We start from the raw sequence: 25,357 nt of genomic DNA, 5'->3' as shown, positions 1-25,357 counted from the left end.
ACTTTGAAGTGCAACAGCTTAACTACTGAAGATAGAAGGCTATGTCTTCAGTTTATCAAGACTATCAAAGTGTAGCTAACACCACTTAACCCTATTGCAGTTAAAGACAATGAAAAACTTCATCAAAATTCAGCCAATGCAAGAAGCTTCTAACCCAGCAAAACTCCATTAGCCCAGACCAGAACACAGAATTTCCTATTGTAAGCTTGTACTGAAGACCCAGACCACAGTTCTCAGTTTCTATTAAATGGGAGGAGCACACCCACACAGTCCCTGAACATCCCCCATACCAAATCCCTTCAGCTTTGAAGCAAGCTAACAAGTGGGCTAACAAGAACCTTATGAAGTTCAACAAAGACAAGTATAAGGTCTTGCACCTGGGATAACATAATCCAGGAGTGCAGCACAGGCTGGCATCTACCCAGCTGGGGAGCAGCTCTGTGGAAAGGGACCTGGGGGACAACCAGCTCCACAGCACTGAACAGTGTGCTGCTGCAGCAAAGAAGGCCAGCAGGATGCTGGGCTGCATTTGCAAGGGCACCACCAGCAGAGACAAAGATGTCATTATCCTGCTCTAATCAGCACTTGTCAGGCCACACCTGGAACACCGTGTTCAGTTTTGGTCCCCACTATACAAAACAGATGTGGACAGGCCGGAGAGGTTCCAGAGAAGGGGCACAAAAATGATCAAAGGACTGGGAAGGTGTCATATGAGGAAAGGCTGAGAGAACTGAGCTTCATCAGCCTTGATAACAGCCTCAGGGGAGACCTCAGCACCATGTTCCACTATTTAATGGTACAGGTTAACCCTGGGGAGATTCTGATCGAACAAAAGAAGGAAATTTTTCATGTCCATTGGAATAACCTCCCCAGGGAAGTGGTGGATTCCCCAGCACTGGACACTTAAGATTCAGCTGGACAGGGTGCTGGGCCATCTTGTCTAGACTGGACTGTGCTTTTGCCCAGAAAGGTTGGACCAGATGATCCTCGTGGTCACTTCCCAAGAGACAAACTCCGCATTTGTGCTGTCCCTGACAGACTTGCAGGCTTCGCTTCTCTTTGGAATGGCCTGAATGCCTGCAGAAACACACACCAGCTTAATGGCATTTTTTTGTGAGAGGACACTAAGGACAGTTTTGGTCAGCAAGTTTTGAAGATGTTAGAAATTAAGAGTGGAAATTTGGACATGCTTGACAGGATACAGGACTTGGAGAACAGGTGGGCTAGTAAGTACAATAAAAACACCATTTGAGCAAGATTAGAAAAATATCTTAAACTGTGGCAAACAGGCTTAATTGCTTCATACAAAAGCTGCTTTGGAATATGATTACCAGAGGATGTAGCTGAGTATCCATTGAAGCTGCTGTTGTTTCAAAAACCTGTAAAGAATTTACTAGCTCCTGGGCAGGAACATCTCCTTTTTCCAGTAAGGACTTTCGGTCTGTTAAGAACAGAAAAAGTGTTCAGTTAAATACTGACTTACTGCACCCAGCCTTCCAGCTTCCCTAAGCTTAAATCAGAAGTGTAATTACCAAAATTATTTATGTGAATGTTGTTCTTTAATGAGCCAACCATAGCATCCCAGAGATGTGGCAGTCCCGTTGCCATTTCAGCACCAAAATGTTTAGCTATGGTAGATAAGGCAAATTCAGCTCCTCTTCTCTGTACAACATAAGGTTTCTGAGCCTAGAATTAAAAAATTTAACCAAGTAGAGAGGACAAATACATTTAAGAATAACAATTATTTTCAAGAAAGCTCCTACTGTTATACAGGCATTCAATACTGCTTGTCTTTATAGCTACCTATGACACATTTGCTGGTCAATGTTTTCTTTGAACGTTATTAATTTTTATACAAGTGAAAAAATAAAAGTACTTTATAGCAGATTTAAATCCTATAAATTCGGGGATAGGGCTCTTGCTGACACTTGCCCCTTTTGGCAAGAGGTTTTCCAACTGGTTCCAATTCCAGAAGCTCAGATACCGCCAATGTAGGGAACACCAAGAACAGTAACATGCTAGCAATACCTCCCAAAAGCAATATTTGGTTTTTTATTAAGCCCTTTCTCCTCACTCTCTTCAGAAAGTGAAACTGATAAAAATAGCTTTAGCAACTAAGAACAAAATCCACAACACTGTTTAGGAATCCCAGTCCTGAAAAGGATCTTATTAAAACACACTAAAGTTTTATATAAATAGAACAGTAACAAAAAATTCTGGCATATCAAGTGTGGAAGTCAGATGTACATCCTAAAGCCAGTCATATTCAAGTTTTTAATGCTTCAGAACTTCTGTTTTACGTCAAGATGACCAACACTAGCACGGGTAATAGGACACAATCACAGCACAGTTTGTGGAAATCCACTTGCATGGACTTACATTGAGATATCAATATCCTGTACTAAATGTAAAATATTTCAGAAGCATTATTTTTCTTAATAACACACTGAAGATTTAAAACATCATCATCAACTACTAATATATGCTGCTTCCATCACAAAATTTTACATCAGCTCAGTTCTCTCACGAAAAGATTCTGGACATCCCTATTATAATGTTAGCAACTCCAGTGAATTCAACCTAACAGAAGGGAAGGGTGGATGCACAAGTTGCAAAGGCAAGTTTTTGAAATCTACCTCATCAAGTTCTGTAGGAATGCTTCCACTACTGCCAGCAGGGAGATCTGCAATTGGGGCTTTTGGAGCTTTTGGAGTAGGACCTCGACGACTTGTAATGGCAAAAGCAGCTTTCTGATGTCTGTACAGTGTGATTATTCCCCTGTGCTTCGTAACTGTATGATGCATCCCATCTTTATCAGAGTTGGGCCCTAAAGGAAAAGAGAGAATAGCTGACAACAACTTAAGCTGCAGTTTAAAATGTAGGTGGAAGTGACAGCTACCTAAAAGTTACCTGCAGATCTCAATGTTCTTAAACACACACAACCCACAACAAAATCTCAGAAATATCATCATCCTCAAGGATGGAAAAAATTAAAGTACAGAGCAGAGTTACTCTGTTAAGAGCATAATACAAACTTGGCAAGAAAATCTAAGTGTGTCAATTGTCACATAAACTCTTATTCTGCAAGAAGCACAGGTAACAAAACTTTGGGCAACCATGAAAAGTTTAAACAAGTTTGTTTTTTTTAAAATAAAACACCATATTATGTTCTAAAGTTTAAACATACATGTTCTCTATCCTTCACAAACAGTTCAAGACTTCTACCATGATACAACAGCAGATGCCATCAGTATCTTTGGATTTGTTGACGTTTCTATTTATGCTAATCAGCTTAATTTTCAACTCTCTTCAATTTCAATTAAAAGCTTCATAACACATGTAAGTGAAATGTGATCATAACAGTAAATAACTGAAAATTGGAACAATGTTATTTTATACATATAGCTTTTGAAAACTATACACATCTTCAGCTGCACATAGTGTGTAGTTTAAGACACCTAAATGAAATAATTACTAACAAATTACTAACAGTTGCTGGCATTTTAAAAGACACTGAAAACAAGACTCCCTCAAATACTCATTTTAACTGTTCAGAGGCAAGCAGCCATATTTTAAGCATCCCAGGAGTCTCAGACAGCGTACCTTTGGAGTTTTCATGGCTTCCCTGAGGCTGCGCAGGACATGCTGCTAGTGGGGTAAGATGTGGATCCACACAGAGGGAGTTGCAGAGATTTTTTATAATCTTTGAGTTGGGACAAGGAGACCTTGTTGTACACTGCTGAAGTAACTTTGCTATACATGAAGCCACATAGTTTTGTATAAGTGTATTCTCCTCTTTTTTGATGGCTTCCATTAAGGGTTTTATAACAGGATTCAGTTTTTCTGGAAGTTGCTGCAAGTTCACAACTGCACATGCAACAAATGTATGGACTCGCAGATGCAACACTTGCCATTCTTGATTTGTTTCTGTAACAGTCATTTGGACCTGCTGTCGTTTACTGTCCAACTGTTGTAGAATTTTAGGATTCAAAGTAAAGGATGACGTCACTTCATTGAAAACAGAAGTAACCTAATAAAAAGGAAAAGAGAGTTACAAATCTGTTTCATATACTGTAAAATTGGATATCCTCTGAAAACCATGGTATTCACAACATAACAAGTCACTTCACCAGGTATGATCATCTCCATTTTGCCAGCAAAAAGCAGGAAATACTCTGAAGAATCATTTCTGGAATCTTGAACTGCAGCTCAAGGGGAAAAATCAGGCATATTATGAACATTTCAAGTGTAGATTCCCAAAGCTAAAATAGGAGTTTATGTACTCCTCCAAATTTAGATTGTCCTACATGTGCCAGATATATCCAGATATTCTGGCAATACATAAGCACATGACAGATAAGAAAAGGAGAATATACTATGAATACAGGAGGCCAGAAAAGATGTGCAAGGTCCTGTGCATGAACAAGTTGTTTCTAAGATTATTTTCTTTATAGGAAAGAAGACTGGAATAAACACCTAAGGAAAAAACAACACAGTAGTTGGAGGACTTGCCATATCCTCCCCCACTTGACTACTGGTGCTTCAGTCTTTCATAGGAAACAGATTAAAAGCAACATGGAATCATGGAAATGCTGAACTTATTCTCCTTTTAAGATAGTCAGGCTCCTAGGTACAGGAAAGACAACAGCTTTTGAAAGGGTTAGTTGCATGGGGTTTTGTTGTTTTTTGCACTTCACTTTTAAATGTTCAAGTCGAGTCTTTCGACTATCAGACTTGTCCTGCTTCATTCTATAGATGCCTCAAGTTCTATTCCACATGACTGTGATGACTGTAATGACCAAAGGACGCACAACATATGAACAGTGAGGACAGGCACAGGGTTTTTACACCTAATGCATGAAGATCCAGACTACAATGCAGAGTAAGTTCGGTGTCTGTATTTCAAGAAAACTTGGAAGAGTTGAAAAGGGTGAAGACAACAACCACAGAAAATAGCAAATAGTTAAGGAATGAGTCTTCTACTCCAGAATAGCTATCTTTTGAAAAAACATGCAGTGGTTCAGAAGCCCTGCTACTAAACAGCTGAGGTATATTAAAACTCATGTACTTCACAGAATAAGAGCTCTCATGATTCTGTCTGGCTTGACCTTGGGAATTTATTTTAGATGGCAGCTGTAATCAGACTGGCTGCCAAAATTCCCTCAGCCCATATACACAATTATCTATAACTTGAAAGATAACCTGAGATTTCCAAGTTAAGCTACTGCGTATTACTACATAAATACTACCATCTGAGAATTTCAAGATCCATCATCCTACACTAATCACGACCATAATCATACAAACTTAAACCTTCTTATCATTACCATCAGCATCCCAGTTGCATATACAAACACACCCAGGATCCTAATCCCCCTCCTCTCCTGCCCCAAGATGCACCATATCCATCACAATTCCTTCATCCTCCCAAATCTACACACCCCTCCCACATCAGTCCCCTTTCATTCTGCAGGCTCTCAAATCCACAAGCTCTTCATTTACATCCTACCTCATCTGTCCATACTCCTATCTTTCTCTCTGCTTAAGAAGCCAGTTTGGGGTTAAAAGAAAAACTTTTTAAATTGTTGGCCCAACATTATCAGCTGTTTTTGCTTACAGATCTTTTTATGTCAAGAGTTACATTTTATTAGCACATGTAACACTGATATTTTCAGATTAAAAAGGACAAAACAATTGAACAGCCAGGAAAAACCACACACTTTAAAGCACATGCTTGGCAGATTTGGGCAGTGGGAAGTTTAAATTTACAGTTTGTCTTTGACAGTGGTTTTGAAAGAATTCCAGCCTGCTTTGTTTTCTTCTATGTAGATTTCAATAGGGAATATACACCTGCATTCAGAACACTGTACTACTTTCTCCTGTTAAGTATCTACGTTGCATTCTACTCGATTTTTGACATAGTCTGTAAACACCACAGGGAAAGTGGTAAGTATCTATCACATATCTCATGTCAAACGACATGTGAACTCACCACATTATTTCTGAAATTTACTGTCCATGTAATAATTATGCTGAAGACGTATTTCAAGACAATAATATATTTGAAAGAAGGGCAGACATGCCTCTACTCACCAGCTCATTAGCTTGATCTATTGTAAATACACTGCAGTTTACCCTGTTTCCAATGTCAATGTGTGCATCAGCGAACAATGAGATGAGTTGTTTACATTCATTCTGCATTCGTGTGAAAGGAACAGCAATTTCATCATAATAGAGATGTTCAGAAAGGACCCCAAGTAAACGAGGTTGCACGCAAGTGGCCACAGTTCTACACTCCTAGAACAAGAAAAGACTATTTGTATTTCTGAGTAATCACAATTCTTCTTGTTCAGTTTGGGCACTAAACAGTGCAATCTAGCTACAAAAATCCCGTTTCCAGAGGGACTGTTAACATTTGTAACCCAGAACATTAAAGACTTAAAAAAATAAATAAAAAAATTCAGTCTGCCACTAGAACTGCATTGGTAGTGAACACAGAGAAGACAGTCATGTTAAAAGGAAGCACTGACCTTAGATAACATGCATCTTGAGAACAGACTTATTTGTAGAAGAAATGTGAACATATTTACTGATTCATAGTTCTGACAGTTGCCTTTAGCTACCAAGTAATTTATTCCTCCATTTTCTAACAATCAAGATTTTAGTAAATAGATTATCAACTGTGATTTTTATTTCAAGCCAAGTATCAAATTAGTTGTGGATTAAGATAGTAAGTAAGATGTATTTTTGCTGCAGAAACATCCTACCTTTTGCAAGGCTGCCCACTCACAAATTACTAATGCAACACTAATCCTCTGCAAGGCAGATTTAGAATTCAAGTGGAAAAGCAGTAGCTGAGCTAACGATTCAGCTGGCTTTATTTCTTGAGTAACAGTATTTACACCTGGGTCACACATGCAGCAACAAAGTGCTCCCAGCAACCTGGAAAAGGAGAAAGAACAGCCACTTAAATGTTACAATTACTCTGCAATTAATGATTCAAAATGAAGATGCCAAAAAAGTCTACTCAGATTGTGGAAAAAACACTATATAACGAGAAAGAAATTTATTTTAAATATTTTTTCAGATTTCCAGTAAACTCACTTTGCTGCCATCATCCGAGCTCGCATGACAACATAATCCCTGGTTGCTGGATCTTCTGCAATGCTGTCTGCCCCAGCAATGTATTCCTGAATCACTTCCTTATTCTGGGTTTGACCTTGACGCAGTTTAGCACCTGCCTTTTCCTGACGAATAAAGTTGGGAGAGGCTGAAACTAAATGTATTTGTAATAGAAAAAACAAATTCATATTCCATAACGTTTCAAATAACCATCATACCCCAGAAATGCTGGAAAAAAGGCAGAACATTTCTTGGATAGCAGACTTCTTAAAGTAGTGAATCATTATAAATCATCTCTCCACTAATAGTATTCCATGGTCCTTTTAAAATGTATTATATGATTCCTTCACTTTTATATTAAAACTAATACCCAACATACAGCTGATGAACTGAGTCCACACAGAACAACAAGGAAACCTCTTTCAGTATGTTTTCAGAAATAATGCAGTGCTTTTAGACTTAAATCAATCTTGCAAACAGATGGCTTTGGTACCATGATGGTTACAGAACCAGGTAAATAAAGATTTATAAAGCAAAGGATCCATAGAGAATGTGCTGCATGACGGAACTTTCAGTTCTCATGGATAACCTGAGAACAACTATTTTGCCCTACAGACATCAGGTTTGTAAGATAGGTTACATCTGGTGTTATAGAAATGCACCACCACTCCCCTCTAACATCTCTAGAACATGTCTTTGTATTGCTGTGCAGCTAATCAACTTCCTCTTTCCCCAAACAGTGAGATCACATTTCACTTACTTTTGATCTGGTTTTTACTTCTAGCAACATGTTTAAGTCAATGGGCAAATGAGATGGCTGCATCATTAGGCAGAGCCAGGCTCCCATCCATGGACAAGCAGCTGCAACCACATACTGTACAGATGCCTTGTTTAACAGTTCCAGCCATACCTGGGGAAATAGTGACAAATCTGTATGTGGTCTATGTAAGATCGTACATGTGCTGATACATTGTAAGAACCACCCAATTCTCCCTCACTCTATGCTAAAGCATCACATAAGCTAACTTCAAAATAATTAACATGAACACACTATTCTTTATCTACATAAAAGTGCAGATGATATGAAAGAGCAGGATACACAAACACCATGTATCTATGTCATGTAAATACCTTGTGAATAAGATCCAGAATTTCTTGGTTGCTTTCTAAGATACAAAACTGAAATATGTGCCTCAACATGTCTTGCAGAATTGGAGTCAGCCATGTTGAAGAGCTCTGAAATGAGGGTATCATATGATCAAGCAGATTCCAATATGTATCACAGTAGAACACTAATAACTAATTCTTACCTGGTCTTGGGTAGACAGCAGTGTGAATAATGTTTCCAGTGCTGCTTTTCGCACAGAAGATATAGTATGATGCAAGAACGGCCACACACGTGGGACCAAAACTGTGAGTGATTGCTGAATACTAGCACATGAAGGGGAGATGTAGAGGCAGTGACAGGGAAAAACAAACACACAGCTAAGTTAATTTTGTTTATCCTCAATGATAAAGTTTTATCCAAAATAAAGCTTTTTTGCAAAGGTATTATTGCACATGCTTGGTGATTTTAACTGAAGGATCAAGTTACCAGAGTTTAAACATTTAAAATAGTTGGAGTCAGTATCTTTTTTTTTTGGGAAAATACTGTTTTTTCTTACTGGTATAAAGAAGTATTCTATTCAAGCATGTCTTTTTACCATGTTGTTTCCCAGATTATACTCTGGGCTTTGTTCAACTAATTAGAAAAAAGTGAGGTTTTGTTCTGAATTTATTATTAGGCATTTGTGAACTTAGAAATAATTAAAAACAAGCTTGGATCTTTTGGATCTTTTGTGCATGAATTTGCACATCAACTGATGCAAGTAGAACATGCTGAATTAAAGATGGCATTAGTGACAAAACATCATTCTTAATTTTGGATTTGGGCAAAAATCAGCTTCAGCAGCGATGATCATATAGGATGAGAAAGATAAGATGTGTAAAGCATCTACCTTAAGTGTAGATGCTGTGAGTTTACCATGTGTATTATGAAAAATGTTAACATACTGATATGCAATTCCTTTAATTTGACAGAGTCCCAAACAGAGAGGAACTAGGCATAGTCTTCAACCAGTCCCAGAGTTACTGGTTGTACTACTGATGTGAATTTTCAAGTCTGTAGTTCTCTCTTCAGAACTGGTCCAATGGTAAAGTTCTACAGGTACACACACACTAACATGCATAGTTTGCTCTCTTATTTGGAGTTTGTCAACACAGCACAGACAAACCAGAAATTTGTGGGCAGGACCACCATATGAGCAGAGACAATATCCTTTTACTAAAATAACCAAGATGAATGGAGAGGGGAAAAAATAAAGTCACATATAAACAATGTCTAGTATCCTTTAAGTATTCAGTTGCCTTTTACTCGTGTAATGAGAATAGAAGCACTGTCCTAGCCTTCGCTTTATGGAAAAGCAAGAGTAAAATTAAAATACTGATTTAGATCAAGCATCTCCTTGGCACATGACTTGAAAGCAACTTTGATTATTCCAATTTGAAAATAACTGGGTAGTCAAACCTGCAATACTGAAGCAATACTAATTAAAAAATTACCTGCATTTGCGGACCTGAGGATAAGTTAGAAGGGAAGAAAGAAGGATCATGATACTGTTTGTGGAAGCTGTCAAGTCATCCAACTCCAGAAGTGCATCCCACAAGGTATTAAGAATAAAAGGCACCTACACAAATAAGCAGAAAAGACTACATTAAAAAAAAAAAAATCCAGGTGCTGCCTTTAAGTGTTATTTTCTTCACTCAGATCAAAAGTGAACTTTGCAATCAGAGCTGATGGAAAACATTTCAGTCACCTTCTGAGACTGAAGTTGGACCAGGCTTTCCACTACTGGTACCAAAGATGCTGCGGCAACAGCTCGGACATCATCATCCAGATCTTGGAGACCTTCAATTATTGCAGGCAACACTTTAGGCAATAAAGTGTTGATCATGTCCTGCCAAAACAACCAAAAGCATTTTTAAAATTAAAAAAGCATATAATGCCCCAAAGAACTAAAACATACTCTGAGTGTGTGAATAAACCTGTTTGTTACGTAAAACAGAAGCTATGGGTCCAAGACTATGATCTAAACATCATCAGTTACCATTCACGAAGTGAAAGTCAGGTTACAAATCTGAATGAACTGTAAACACAGCTCACTTTTGCTGTAAACAAAGCTCAGTATTCGCAGAACAACACCATGAATAGACTCTTGTAGCACTCAGCTCTGTTAGTCAAAGTATCATCAAAATAAAGCAAGCATAGCCTCTATTTATCATGTTTTGTGCAAGTAACTTATCAAGTTAAACAGTACAACTTTGCTACATATTTGCATATTTCTGCACCCTGGATATAAAAGTAGTCACAACATGTCAATGTACATATGGCTGCAGTGCAAGCAAGCTCACTTTATCATACTGTCCAGCAACACCAACTTTGAGCAGAGTTTTTGTTCCAGACCTTCCTGCAATTTGTCACGAGGATTATTACCTGGCGTACTGCCAAAGCGTACTTTATTCCTAGGAGACCACCATGTCTCACTTCCCACTGTTCCTGTGTAAGCAGCTTCAGGAGAACATCCACAGTTTTATGAACTCCAGCCTCATTCATGTGTTTCAATACCACTCCCAAAGTCTGAGCACAAGTCTCACGAACTGGTGCTACCACCTAGGGTAAAGTAAATGATAAAACAGATACTTCTGTATGAAATTTTACTTAGAAAGAAACAAATATGAGTAGAGTCAGATGACCGAAACTGCTATACTAACAAGGTGAAATGTATGTATCAGCTACTTTGTAATAGGCATCTCTGAGCAGTTACAACAGGCACATACAGTGGCACTGCTGCAATATTATCTCCTGCAGAAGCTTGCTGATCTACCTGTGCCCTCAGAGACAACTTACTTCATCTGAAACAAAGTCTCCAAATCTGTCCAGTGCAAACACACAAAGAAGCCTAATAACCAGATCTTCTAGCCACTCCTGATGCTGCTGATTCATCTGTAAAGAGAAAAAAACTGAACACCTGAATATATTCATTCATAAAGGATTTCTGATATGCTTTCTTTAGCTAAATTTTATCTAAAAGATATAACAGCATGTTTAAATTAACTTAATATTGTCATCTTGCACAGACAGTCAAAGCAAAATAATTCAGCTCACCTGACTAATTAAAATCATAGTTTATTAAAAAAACAAACACCAACACATAGTAACTTTATCAAAAGGCTAAAGAGTACTTTGTAGGGTAGACAAATAATTTCATCCCTACACAGCACATGAAGGTCAGGTCATTCAGATAATATATACTGACTAATGTCAACATGTCCCAGGCAAATGAATTACCATGTTTGAAGAATATTTACCAAGAAACTATGAAGCAGTACTTCTCTGCTGTGGGAGGTTCAATGAAAGGAACTTGCTCAGCCATGCCTCTTCCAGATTTAACAAAGCAATTTAGACCAAGCTTGTTCTGAATCTCTGGTCTCTGTTAGAGACCCACTAGATGTGTAACTCAATGTCAGAGCAGAAGCCCCATAAAACCAACTGCTCAGGCATCATCTTTCTCATCCCCACTGTTTGCCTACTACATCACCAGTTCCCTTGAAAACTATCACTTTAATGAACAAAACTTTCTTCATATTATGGATTTCATATTCCCATACATATCAAAGAATTATAGCCTGCATACAGCATACACAGCAGCCTTTGAAGTGAGCCTGGAGTACACACACTCTTTCCATAGATAGTTAAGGAACTGTTTAAAGTATCATACTGGAGCACGTGTTATTATTACCCTGCAGTCTCCATGGAACAAATACTGCTACATATGGAAGCAAGGATAGCTACCAGCTTTTGCTTTCCCTATATACAAAGTATGCTGAAACAGCTTGATTTACAGTTGATAAATGTATATCCTCATTCTTCAACACCCTCTAAAACCACAAGCTCTCCCAGCTGCTTTTACAGCAGAGAAATCCGGATGAATCTGAATGAGATTCACTATTAGTCAACAAGTTAATACTCTCAGGATGTTTTTTAAAAGGGTTTTCCTTTTAAATAGACTATTTAAAATACTTTTTGTCATAATAACAAAGCAAGCAAATCAATCAAGTCACTATTTAAGTGCCTAGAATTAGATGGTCTAAGACGCTTCACTAGAGTTACATGATCAGCTTGTCAATTTTGTTTCAGTATACCCTTACCATGACCCGAAAATAGTATTTTCTAGTATGGAAGCTGGTGTTTAATACCTTTACACACAGTCTACACACTAATGGCTGCTTGTACAGTAGTATGTTTTTTGCATCAGCTTTTTAAAAAGAATGTAAGCATTTCACCAGGGCACACAGTGATTTCATCCAGCTTATTTTGAGCAGACAAATCTCATGGTTTATATTGCACCAGATCAACCACCTCCTGCAAAGCTTAAGTATTTTAAGAAGTCTGCTTTCAAAGCTTCATTTAAGTAACATGTTAAGTCTACATTACTGGAAACTTACCTCTTCTAAAGAGCTATCTCCCATTTTACCACCGCTTTTACCATGAGCTTTAAGTATCTCTCTCAATCCGGTACCTGCACCATGTCGAACCTAGAAAAGTGAAATAAAGAGTCGATTTTTGAATATTTAGGAAAAAATAAAAATCACACTGCGTAACTGAAACAACACTTTATTCTTGATAGAGACATTTCAAGTACTGCAGAGTTAGTGGTACTTAAAGATTTGTGGGAAAGGACAGTATTTTACTACACCAAACCATATACATAATAGTAATCTGTTCAAAGCCAACCTGTTCTTTTCCTAAGTATGTGGCAACTTAATGGACAGAAACAATTAAGAATTGCTTGTGCTTTCTAACACAGAAGATATTATTATCATATTCATAGTAATGTAGCCAAAGACAGTTTTCGTTTAGTTTTACCTCACTGTAAGACACTGGTTTTCAGAGAAAGAGCAACTGGAAGCTATTACTGGCTTTGTAAGCTTGTAAGCTAGAGAAGAGCAAAAATCTTATATTTCTTAAGAACTCCATAAGAACTCTCTACAATCCTCTATATTTCTTAAAAAATAGTTTGGATCCCCATTGAGTATTTTAGGGTCTGCAAAACAAATTTCTGAGAATTACTGTTCTGCACAGACTAAAAACCTACCTTGCTTGGCTAAATGTTAACAAGTAAGTGAACAACTGACATGGGAAAGCAAATTATAGCCACTTGTATGTTCCCACCAAACATGAACAGTTGAAAACACTAAGAAGAGTTTGGGAAATGTCAGAACACTGGTAGAAAGATGTGCTACAGACACACCTGTTTCTGGTATTTTTGATACATAACTGGACTAGAAACTGGCTCATCAAGAAAAGCCCACTCAATAGATACACAGGAAGTTGCAAAAGTGAAGTTCTGAACCAGGTTTTCATTGAGAGGTCTTCATATAGGTAACAGCAGAACTTACTGGTGGTTGGGTTTTTTTGTTTGTTTTTTAAAGGGCACTTCATATACATGGTTGTTGCTAGCAGAAAGTTATTGTATTTCATCACAGCAACAACTAGAGCTAAGTAGTTGGTGGGTCCTCCCTTAATAAGAATATCTTAGATTAAATGCAAACATACACATCTGCATATTTACAGCTCAGTGGCTACTGGCAAAAGCTATAAGCAAGCCAATAAAAAACAGCCAGAGAGCCTAGCCTTAAAATCCTAACCGTTCATAATGAACCAATCATTTGCTTATTTGGTCCAAGATTGCTTATGAGATAGTTTCTACAAGCCAAAAGAGGAAGACTTTGCTAGTTAACTTCTAAGCTTCTGCAACATAAACCAGCAAGACAAATGTATGAAGAAAACACCAGGAGGAGGATTCATCTTGCCTGACTTCAGCTGCCCGGAAGCCCAGCAAGCATTCTGAACTAGTCATCCAGGCTACCTCTAGACACTGCAAGAAGATGCCAGAGGGCCATTTTATAAATGCATATTTTGAGGTAGTTTAACCTGTTTCTCATGCAGAACATACTGTAATAATGATTCTGTATTGATCTACTTAATTGTGTGCACCCTATATCAAATGGGCTAACAAAGATATGAGAATGTCTGCATTACAGAAAACAAGTGGACTTTGGCTTCAACTGCAAACAGCCTACTTTCAGTCCAGATGCAGTGATGTGCCCACAAATATAATTATCCTTCTCTGGGCTCACAATAATTGTGCTAGCTGCACATGATCTCTCTCTCTGCGTTTCCAAGTTTCAGATCAGTATGGGTAGAGACAACTTGCTATAACTGAAACTGGGCTGCAGATATACCTAAGTATATTATAGTCTGTGTTAACATTTGATCCTTCAAAAAAATCAACTCTAATTAAAAAACTGAAGTTAGCTGACAACAACTATTTCCTTCTTTAGCTCAAGAAAGAGATACTATTGTCAGCTACATCGTATTTTTGCTTTGAAGTTTGTGGAAAAGAGTATAAGGACTGACTAAAAGGGTGGTCAGAAAAGGTTTTGAATCTCAAAAACAAATTGTCTAGGCAAACAAATATATAGCTTTTGTACTTCGTATTTACTATAATTCTAAAAAAAGTTAAAAGTTCATTTTTACAAATGAAGAGAACAACTAATGATTCGTAGCCTACCCTGTTACCAAAGGATTGATCCCCCCGCTTTTTCTACTAACTTAGCATTATACAAACATGCCACCATCATCAGACCATACAATACTCCTTAAACTCTTGATGAATCCAATCCTGTTTTAATTGTTTAATCTTTTTGACCACAGATGTATGTGTTTATTTTGCTTGAGTTTCAATACTTTCAGAATTCTTACTTATAATCACTGCTTTCCATCTTTCCTACTCTCCACTTGAGTATACATTACACTTCTTCATTTCCTCTTTAAATGAGTCTTAAAAAACACTTAAGTTCTCCAAAAGCCATTTTTTTTTTAGCTATGTAATCTGTATTTACAATTGATTTAATTTTTGCTATCTAGCAAAACGGTCTCAAGTCCCACATGTAAAATTCCTGTTTCTGTTGAAGCCCTTTTTTTTAAAATCTATAGCTACACCTAAGATACTGCACACGTCTTACCTCCCAAGAAGGGTTAAAGAGATCATTGCACACCTCTTCACAAAAGCTTTCCAGAGGCCATTCATTTGCCTAAATTTATAAAAATTTAAATATGAGATTAAAAAAGAGATCAGGTGAACACTTCTTATATTGCATACTACTTAGATATGTGAAGATCACAAAGACCTACAAAAGCTTAAGTATTTTTCTTTGTTACTAGACAGAAATGAAAAACAAAACAAAGCACAAAACAACACCAACCAACCTTCTTCCACACTTCAGAAACTTTGCTGATCGGCACCAGATCTTTTAAAAAGCTTAAGAAGATCGTCTGTTAGTAATGGAACCTCTTCTCTATGGTAATGAATTTTGATGTTCTGGAATTCAACCTCCTTTTAACAACCACACTATGGCAGAATATTAAGCAAAGTTTCTTATCCTCCCCAGTGATTCTTTAAATCTATGAACTGTGCCTTTAAAGAAAGTAACGGGCAAGTCTCAGTTTTAAATTACACTACACAATCACATTTTGTCAGTCAATCCAGTAAAAAACACCACCTTTTTCAAAAGACATTCTACATTTTTGAAAACCAGCAGCATATCCACTATCCCAAGATTTCCTGCAATGAAACCAACATGTTTTTGGAAAGGAGATTATGATACCAACATCAGTAAGTTCACAACTTCACAAAACATTTAAAAGTCTAGCAATGAGCAGCTATTCAGCCTGCAGTTACCATTAATCTCTCAAATTCATTCTCCAATCGCCATTTTGCAAAGAATTTCATTACTAAGATATGTTTGGTAAAATCTTTTTGTAGATTAGAGTCTACTCAAGATTCTCTACAAATGAGCTTCTATGTACCATTTGTATTCTGGTATAGCATTTCTTACAATTTTTCAGCTTTTCAGTCTATTGAAACAAATGCAAGTTCTTCTAAAACTAAGGTAATTGTTTAAATCTTCAACTACTAAAGATAGAACTTAATCCTAAATTAAGCCTAGTTAAAGTAAGGCAAAAATTAAATGAAGTGTAAATGGTCAAATTATTTATGGCTCAGTGTAATCCTACCATTTAAGTGTTTAGCACAGCGTTACAGTTTAATACCCAGGTCTGACACCTGTAATCCACCTACTCAGGTTCATTTGGGTCACAAAAACGTGTCTTCTTCCTCCATGCTATACACAGTTTGAAGCCCATTTGCTTCTTTACATATAAAAGTAAGCTGGCAATGGCATTCTTTATTTATCGTAATGCTAAAATGACTAAAGAATTTGGGAGCATAAAGGAGTTTTATTTTACACCATTCTGCTAAAAAACCTGAATTATCATTCCAGCTACAGCAGAACAACACATAATACCTCTTCTGGAGCATTTTCTACTAATGTTTTTGAGTCTGTGGCAGGCTGGTTGATGACAACATTTGCAACTTTTCTTCTCTTTTCTTCTGGTTCCCCATCAGTGCTGTCATTGCTGAGAAGGAACAAGTATACATTTATGAACTGAAACTATCCTTTAGGGGAAGTAATTATGTCTACAAGTGAAGTCTCAGACACAATACAGTGTGGCAAGAATACAAACCAAAGAGGTTAAACAGTGAAATATGAAAAATAGATAGGTTTACATGTAAGAAAACTCAGTGAGGAGATGGCAGAACACTGTCCCAAATAGAAAATCCTTCCAAGTCTTTTCCAAGAAAGACAAATTATTAAAGAAAAATCAAGGAAAGATAATTTTGTTTACTGCTTGTTATAAACACATTAGGTAGAATAATACGTCGCTATCAATCACAGTGGGGAACACAGCATACATGAGAAAGTTACATCCTAAAACTGTAGTTATTGTTTATCTTTTTGAATACCACATTTTCATGTGCTGTTCTCAAGCCATATTTAATAACAGGGACAAATCACAAATTTTAACTGAAGCATCCCAGTATTTCAAGACCACTCTAAAGCTCAGGAATTAACAGAGCTCTGCTGGGAATAAGTCTGGCACACAAGTGGTTCACCATCAGCACAACTGGCACACAAAAGATGAAGATGCAAAGACCACAGGAAGTTTTTCAACAAATAAATCAAACCACAATCCCAGCTTAACTGAAATAAAGGCAAGTCAGTTCACTATTATACCTCTTCTCATTAGCTTCCACCGCATCTCTGGATCTTTGCTTTGCAAATAGCTTAGCCATTCTTTTGGCTTTATTCTTTTGTCTACTGCTCATACCAGCTCGAAATTCTGAGTCTATTAACTCAGCAGCCTGAAGAGTCTGAAAGAAAAGTCATTCATTGTCAATTCTTCTTACCAGGAAGTTCCTGAAAAATCCTTAAACCCATATTGCTCTCAACTTCCCCAACCATCTGTCATTTCAAACTCAGAGCAGCAGTTTGACATCAAACAACACTAACATATAACTATGTGGCATAAAAATTCAGGAAGCCAAAGCAAGCCATATTAGATAATCTTTATAATTCAAGTATGATAACTGCAGAAGCACAAATTTGGTGGACTCGGCAGTGTTAGGTTTACAGTTAGACTGGACCACCTTAAAGGTCTTTTCCAACCTAAATGATTCTATGACATAAAGCAAAACCACTATATTATTCCTTGCAGCCAAACAGCTCAAGGTTTTACCTACAGGTTGTTTGTTTACTAGTGAAACTGAAGAAGGTGAATAGTCCAGATCTTCATCATTGAACAGATCTTCAGTACTCATCCCAATTGCAGCACCCATATCTAAGCCAAGTTTCTTTTGCAACAGTTTCCTTTGCCGTGCTATCCTCTCTTTAGGATCAATTTCACCTTAAAAAAAGTTTTTTGAAAAGGAAAGATATGTCAAATTTCTAACCTAATGTATTATTAAAGATTTATTCAATGAAATAACAAGTCAAAAGTTACAGAATGAAGTTGTACTCTGCTAATAAATCAATACAATATTTTAAACCAAATCACACTGATTTCTAGGAAGCCCTTTTCTGCTGCTGAACCTATACTAAAAGTTAATCTGTCATCAATTTTCAAGCAGAAAAACAGCGCTCATGAAATTCAATAAATTACATTTGGTCTACAGAAGTAAAAAAACAAGTTTCCCACAAATTTTTAGGAAAGTGTCCTTGGAAAAGAGTGAATTAACACAGTAATAAAATAAATCCAGCAACTGATTCAAGAACTAGTGCTTTTTTTATTGAGCACATGCATCCTTGTTGGATCTGTTGATTTTGGCAGGGTTGTTTTTGTTTGGCATTTGATTTTGTTTTTTAAAAGAAAGGTTTCTTTTTCTCCTAGACTTTATCTTCTGTTAGGAAATACAGACCTCAGAAGTAACAGCCACCAATAAAAGCCCTCAAATGATATTCAATCCAATACCCTATATTAAGCCAGGTTGAATGTGAACCCATTTTCTTCAGAAACATTCTTCCTTGTAAAATGCAACAGACTCAGGTGTCACCTTTGCTCCTACCCAAACTAACCTGTGATGGCAATGTAGATTGAAGCATAAACCATGATTCTCCTAGGGTGCTGGAGTCTGTTAACAATTTTATCCTCAAGCTTAATCTATCAAGCAAGGCTTATTTTGGAGGTTAACAGAAAAGTTACCTCAAGAATGTTGTGAAGCTTCAACACTTCAACTACTAAACACCTAGACTTAGGGAGCACCCACATTTACATTAAAAATTAGAATATTTTAGTGGCTGAGTAGAATAAACCTTCCATGTAAACCAAAACTTGCAGTGTGTAGGGCTGACTTCACTCTTTATATGTGTGATATGGAAACCAGGCAGGAGATGATTTTTTTTTGGTCAAATATCTGCACATAAACTTGTAAGTAGGTGACAAATATTGGCAGAACTTGGGGGTACACACCAGGTTAAGCAGTAATTAGTAATTAATTCTACCTATACCAATAAGCCTTTCTTTTAAAATTGCGTTTAACTGACAAGCAAATAAATACAACCGAATTCCATTCTCTAGAATTTTTTTTTCCTTTCACAAGTTCATCTTAGGAAAAAAGTGTCAAAGACTGCTAATTCCAAAGATTATTTAGCTTGCTTTACATCCATTCACATTGCCTACACCCCAGTTGCAGTTGCTTAAGCGTATTTACCATTCTTCTCCTTGCCAATCTTATTTATCCCAGTGTGGGAATATAACATATCAGACTTCTACGAACTAAAGTGTCCTATTCCATCTATTTGACTTCTGAACAGGTAGGGTTTCATTAGAAGAGATGAAACTTGTGCAACAGCTTATTAAGCTAGCATGTAAGATGGCAAGCAATGAAACAGCAGCAAGGTTTAACAGACAGGATACTGCCGAAGCGTCAGCAGCCATGGGTTCCATTCCTTGCTCAGCTGGTGATGATCTGTGTACACTGCAAGTAACAAGTGAATCAGGGCTATGCAGTCAGAGCAGATTCTTACTTATAGCATCATTTCATTTGGTTCAGAAACTGCAAGATGGAGTGGAATTAGAGCAAGAGAGTACAGGAACAGCAAAAAAAAAATCTTAGATTAAAATAATTAAATGCCATTACACTGAAATAAAACAACTTTCTCAGCTAATCTGAAGAAATGTATCAGACAAGTAACTTGAAACAGAAGACATCACACAAGCGCTGATATTTGACCTTCCAACTTTAACAGTTTTATCACAGTATGTTTCATGCAATGTTTCTATATTTGAAACCTTCAAGCTTCTAAATAAGCCACACCCTACTATTTTATTTGGGAACACTGTTCTAATGAAGAACAAGTGGTGGTAGTTCCTGTACCTCAAGAGTCTACAGAAGCCTTTAATATTGCTTTTTTGCTCTCTCTTTCAGGTTTCCACTCTCCTCTTCCCCCCTGTACACATACTAATTCTAAGAGAAAAAAACCAAACAATATGCACCCTCTTAAACTGATTAACTTGAGAAATATAATACAAATCAGTTATGTTGGGAAATATTTTCTTCCATTATTTCCTAGCATTCTGAGAAACCATGGATGACTAGACTCGTAATATTGTTACAACCAACTTTTTCAAATCAGTAAGTTTTCTTGTCTGCAAGTAAGATATAAAGATGTACCTGATTTATCATCTTGGACTTCAAATTCTGCACCAGCAGATCCAAGAAGAGATGCACCATGTTTTAACAACCGACATATATCAAATCTGTCAAAACGTAACCGATCTGTTGAAGGTGAATCTTCCATAGGACTTTCTGAGCCTTGTTCTGGAGAGGACAGAGAAAAGTTAGTGTTGGAGTCCTTCGGGGACCAGCACTGCAACCAATTCTATCAGTCCTTAACAACAGGAAGGAGATTGCACTACGCACTCTTCTCTGAGCTCTTTTGGGTAACTGAAAGTCACAATGGCACTAAGGAATCCAAAAAGGACTCTCAGAACAGACTAATGGCTAAAGAGGCAGATAAGGTTCAAAATTAACAACCTAAACCATGCCTACACAACACTGAACTCAGAACTGGCAATTAACATTCAATAAAGACCTTGGAGGCAGTTCTGACAGATCTCTATATTCACCAGCTTACTGGACAGTGACAGCCAGAACAGCCAACTAAGTACTGGGCATCATCAAGAAGGACACTGAAAACACGGCAAAGTGCATCATTTTGCCACTGTGCATTCTAGAGATGTGGGTACACTGTGTGCAATTCTGTGCATCTCAAGAAGAACACAAGTAAGAAAAATCACGGAGAAGGACAAAGTTATCTGAAACACAAGGCAGCTGTCTTGTGAGGAAAAACTAGGAGACGGCAACTCCTCAATCTGGAAAGAAGAAAGTTGTTGCAGAAGAACAAATACGATGACTTACAAAAATCATACAGGCAGTAGATAAGGCAAACACAGAACTTGCTTGTCAAATTCTGTAGCAACAGAACCAGAAGGCATTAAATGAAACAACTATGAGATCACCTCAAAACAGGTGTGTTTTGCTTTCCTTTTTTAGAACAGTTAATTTCTGGAACTTGCACCACGTAAGGTTGTGAACACACAGTGCCAACAAGTTTAGCCAAAAGTACTGACAACAGGTCCATAAGTTGGCAATAAAAGCAACTCTTACATCCCTAAGATGACAATTTCAGATGCAAACTGAGTACAAACAGAATAAATTTCAGCAAGCTGCCATTTCACCTCCCTTAGAAAGGTGCTTTGAGCAAGGTAACAGAAAAGAAAAAGTGCCTGCAAAATATAATGACAAAGTTGATCCGTTAACATTTTCTCTATATTACTAGTTATTACTCTTTTTATTTATGAAAGTAGCGCTTTACGAAGGGTACAGAGCACAAGACCAGGAATCTTAGAAGAAACAAAGATCAGGCACATTGTTGTAATTTAATATGAACATCTAAAGTCAAAGAGGTTTACTACAGTCCATGCATATCAAAAAGTCTATCCTCATTAAACAAACCCACACAAACAAAAAAACCCAAACCAGAATGACATAGTAGCCTTGAAAAGTCTCATGTCACAGTCAGTTTGCATCAGATAAAACAACAAATTCTAAATAATTCATTTAAGAAGTACCTTGTTTTGATCTTGGAGTTGGATTCCACTCAGGTACATTTCTCACTATTGCTTCAACAGCCTGTCCAGCTGCAATACGAGTATCCCAATTTGTACTTCTTAAATACACTAAGACCTTTAAGGAGAGATTAATAAATAAATACTCGCTTAAAATGTACTTTCAGAAAATCCATCAGCTGTTTTGCTCTACTAAAATACACTTTTAAGGCTATGGATTAAGACAACAGTCAAAACAACAAAAACAAAGGACAAGAAAACAAACCAAAGAAATGTGAGCAGCCTTCTCTATATTGCTCACCGCTTAGCAGAACTCTTGCCATAGCCAGACATTAAGAATTCATAAGATATATTTAGTCCCATCAGTCAAACTCAGCCTTGATTTCCTCCAGGTACTGAACAAGGCTTGAGACTTCTGGTTTTTTTTGCTTTCTAAAAGGAAGTGTTCAGAAGAGATCAATGGACCTTAAAACTGCAAAGTCATTTAACCCAAGAAGAGGGACAATATGGGTCACTCAAAGCAACATGCTCTTCCTAAGTAATTTGCAACTATGTCTCAAATCTGGAAAAACTATTTCTTTCTCTGAAAGTGGTTTGATATTCCTGATTCCTTGGCCACTCTGATACCATCAATTGTGGTGAGGCCACCTGTTCATAAGAGCAGGTCTCACAGCCATGCCCAGCTGTCAGATACAGACTATTTTGCTGCTTTTACTGGACTTGGCCAGATTGAAATCTCAAACTAACAAAAATCTCTTTCCATTTTCCAGCCCTTTTAAAGACAAGCAGGCTCCTGTATTTTTAATGCTGTATCAGACCAGTAACAACCTTTAAAGGCGGGAGGAGAAAATTTTATAAGGCAGTAGAGCTTTTCTTTATAAAAGAAAATCTGAATTTACAGCAAAAATTGACTAGCAATACTGAATGCAAAGTGAAACCTGACTTATGTAGACAGAGGCTTTGAAAACAGCAGGCTTAACAGAAGTAGTCTCCTATTTTCAGAGAACACAAGACTACTATGCTTTTTCTTCTTCATCCTACAGAACCCACAACGCTTTAAACCAGTTTTATTCCCATCATTAAAGTACTGAAAGCAAGCTCAATTAAAACAAACAAACAAACAACTTACTTTAGATAAGAGATTATTCAGTTCATGAGGATGCAGTTTCACTACTTCCCCGAGTTGCTGTGCAGCTGCTTTTCTTGTTACTGGTGTTGTACCGGTGTCCAGTAAAATAAAGAGACGATCAAGCCTAAATATGATTGACAAAAACCAAAAAATTTTATGGTATTCATAGTTCAGCTGTGCATTTCTATTAATATTCTCCCACATTTTTCACTTTATTGAAAGCAAACAGAATAAATGTTTGTCAGTTGACAGGGTGACAAATTTACTTTTTTTCTAACAGTAAGCATAGTTGTTCTAGAAGCACATTTAATTTGATAAGCAAAAAAGGAAACTGTAAAAACAGTTTAAAAAATCTGTAGTTACAAGAAAAAAATTAAATTGTTCCCTTTGTTCTGTGATAGAGCATTTTCAATCCTGAAAAATAAATACTACTAAGTTGCAAGTGATCTTCAAATTCTGAAGCAAAGGGCTTAACTCCTCATATTGCATATTATCATTTCTTTTGAACACATAGCATGTGATCTATAATATCAAACTGCTTTCTCAGGATACCACAAATGTTTGCTTTCCATATATTTTTCCCCCTAACTACCTGGAATATGTAAGACCAAACCTGCTGTTGTATTTACAGCTTTGAAATAATCCAACACCTCTGGCCTTCCCATGAAACACAGTAATTTAAAAGAACAGATCTGTTTTCACAGTAACTGTGTATTTACTAAAAGAGACCTTGTACATCTATTTTCAGAACAGCTAGCTCACTCCTCCTTCAGAGCTACTGAATGAGAAAGTCATCACATAAAAACACACATAAAAATATACTTTTCCTATATAATCAAATCAATGATGGAAGTAACAAATGTTCATTACTCCACTGTAAGTGGGAAAGTGGGACAGTTAGAACTCTTTTTACAGGGTGCCTAGTTTATCAGTTAGTTATTCAGCAGTATGAGACTCCTATGGAATGCAAACACAGAATTTGTTCATGTAATACAATCAGAATTTTTATTTCTACCCTTAATCATAAATATACTCCTCCAAGCACTGCAACAATATGAAGCTGAAATTTACAGAGCAGGGAAGCTCACCCAGATCTGCCTAATGAAACAAGGACACACATCCGCTGAACAGCTCCCCTTCTCGTGAACATGTACCGTGACCCAGTACAGGAAAAGGACAAATGTTTTGCCTGTTATCACTAACTACATTTCTTCAAAACTGACATTACCATTAGTTTCAATCATGAAAAAAACAAACAAACAAACAAAAAAAACCCCAAACAACAAAAAAAACCTCCACACACCACTCTTTCCAACATCACTGGATTCTGTATTTGCTTTGACATACTTAAACTGCACTTACTCCTGACAATAGCTTATAATGTGACACAATACATTAGCAATAGTAGTGCTACAGAGCCAAAGCAGTAATGCCACAGAAACACAGTTCCAAAACCCCAAATGCTTTAACTGGAAATACTAAATATCCACTAGATAAAAATCAAACAAACAAACAAAAACCTAACTGAAAGTATTTCAAATCAGCCTAGTATTTCAGACACACTTCTGGTATTTGCCAGTTTTGAAATAATTATCTTCCTACTAGTAAAACAGGCAAGCTCATTTCAATTTCTGCAGATGAAACTGGAGTTTCAATTTCAATGATTTAGTGTTTCGTAAATATCTAAACAAGCCGTTTTGTGTGACTTGACCATCAAGTGGGAAAGCAACAGCTTTATAGATTGAGCTTTTCCAAATCACTGATAGTGGACTAGTCAGGAGAAACATACTAGGTACTTATTTACCTTAGTACATTTAACAGTGATAATCCAACCTGATTTGCAGCACTCAGTATTATTCAGTACTAAATATCCTAGTGTACAGTGCAACCACATCTTGCACTACCATGCTGCTTGTCTTACTGTTAAACTCACTCCTTTCAGTCTTCAACTCGCTGGGAAACAAACTTCACCAGTTAGCAGCACCCACTCCTTTAACTATCGAAGTCAAGCAGAATGTGCAATTAGACCACTGCCTCAGCTAGAACTCTTCAAGTGTAAAAACAGGAGGGAACCACTACGATGGCCTACCCTCAAAAAAAACCCCAAGTTTAATTCCAATTATTGATTACAATACTAGATATTCACTCCTAAACCCCACAACTTTTTGAAGCTATATTACCTACAAAATACAGTTGTTTGTTGGGTTTTTTAACCTGCAGTATGCTTGGTTTGTAACTAGTGATTTTAAACTGTAATATGCTTAATTTACACACAAACACAAAATGAAAACAAAAAACCTTCCTGTTGTTTCACATCACTAAATGATAATCCTGTCACCTTCCAATCCCGAGCCACCTACATCTCAATGACAGGACAACAACCATACACCACCTCTATGTGAACTTGTGCTATACAATCTCATTACAAAGCACTAACCTGTTCAAAGAGGTGGATACTTTTTTCCTCTCACTTC

General features: G+C 37.0%; 1 protein-coding gene across 2 annotated transcripts in view; it reads right to left on the bottom strand.

Annotated features, from left to right (window-relative positions):
• The window catches only part of BTAF1 (B-TFIID TATA-box binding protein associated factor 1), a 53,188-nt gene that overhangs the window by 13,527 nt on the left and 14,304 nt on the right, over window positions 1-25,357 (bottom strand). For both annotated transcript variants that reach the window (XM_021293735.2, XM_065068344.1), the window contains 22 exons: window positions 22,884-23,007; window positions 21,758-21,872; window positions 20,298-20,444; window positions 17,868-18,031; window positions 17,362-17,498; window positions 16,591-16,702; window positions 15,250-15,318; window positions 12,667-12,756; window positions 11,069-11,164; window positions 10,655-10,831; window positions 9,978-10,118; window positions 9,724-9,848; window positions 8,433-8,553; window positions 8,254-8,358; window positions 7,883-8,032; window positions 7,105-7,247; window positions 6,768-6,942; window positions 6,094-6,297; window positions 3,604-4,030; window positions 2,637-2,827; window positions 1,533-1,686; window positions 1,332-1,441 (listed from right to left, as the gene is read on the bottom strand). In XM_021293735.2, the coding sequence (XP_021149410.2) occupies window positions 1,332-1,441; window positions 1,533-1,686; window positions 2,637-2,827; window positions 3,604-4,030; window positions 6,094-6,297; window positions 6,768-6,942; window positions 7,105-7,247; window positions 7,883-8,032; window positions 8,254-8,358; window positions 8,433-8,553; window positions 9,724-9,848; window positions 9,978-10,118; window positions 10,655-10,831; window positions 11,069-11,164; window positions 12,667-12,756; window positions 15,250-15,318; window positions 16,591-16,702; window positions 17,362-17,498; window positions 17,868-18,031; window positions 20,298-20,444; window positions 21,758-21,872; window positions 22,884-23,007 (3,277 nt within the window). The remainder of the gene's footprint in view (window positions 1-1,331; window positions 1,442-1,532; window positions 1,687-2,636; window positions 2,828-3,603; window positions 4,031-6,093; window positions 6,298-6,767; window positions 6,943-7,104; window positions 7,248-7,882; window positions 8,033-8,253; window positions 8,359-8,432; window positions 8,554-9,723; window positions 9,849-9,977; window positions 10,119-10,654; window positions 10,832-11,068; window positions 11,165-12,666; window positions 12,757-15,249; window positions 15,319-16,590; window positions 16,703-17,361; window positions 17,499-17,867; window positions 18,032-20,297; window positions 20,445-21,757; window positions 21,873-22,883; window positions 23,008-25,357) is intronic.

Source organism: Columba livia, chromosome 6, assembly GCF_036013475.1.
Source record: "Columba livia isolate bColLiv1 breed racing homer chromosome 6, bColLiv1.pat.W.v2, whole genome shotgun sequence".
In the NCBI taxonomy this organism is placed as follows: domain Eukaryota; kingdom Metazoa; phylum Chordata; class Aves; order Columbiformes; family Columbidae; genus Columba; species Columba livia.
Note: the sequence above shows the minus strand (reverse complement) of the source record. Positions and strands in the feature narration are given on the sequence as shown.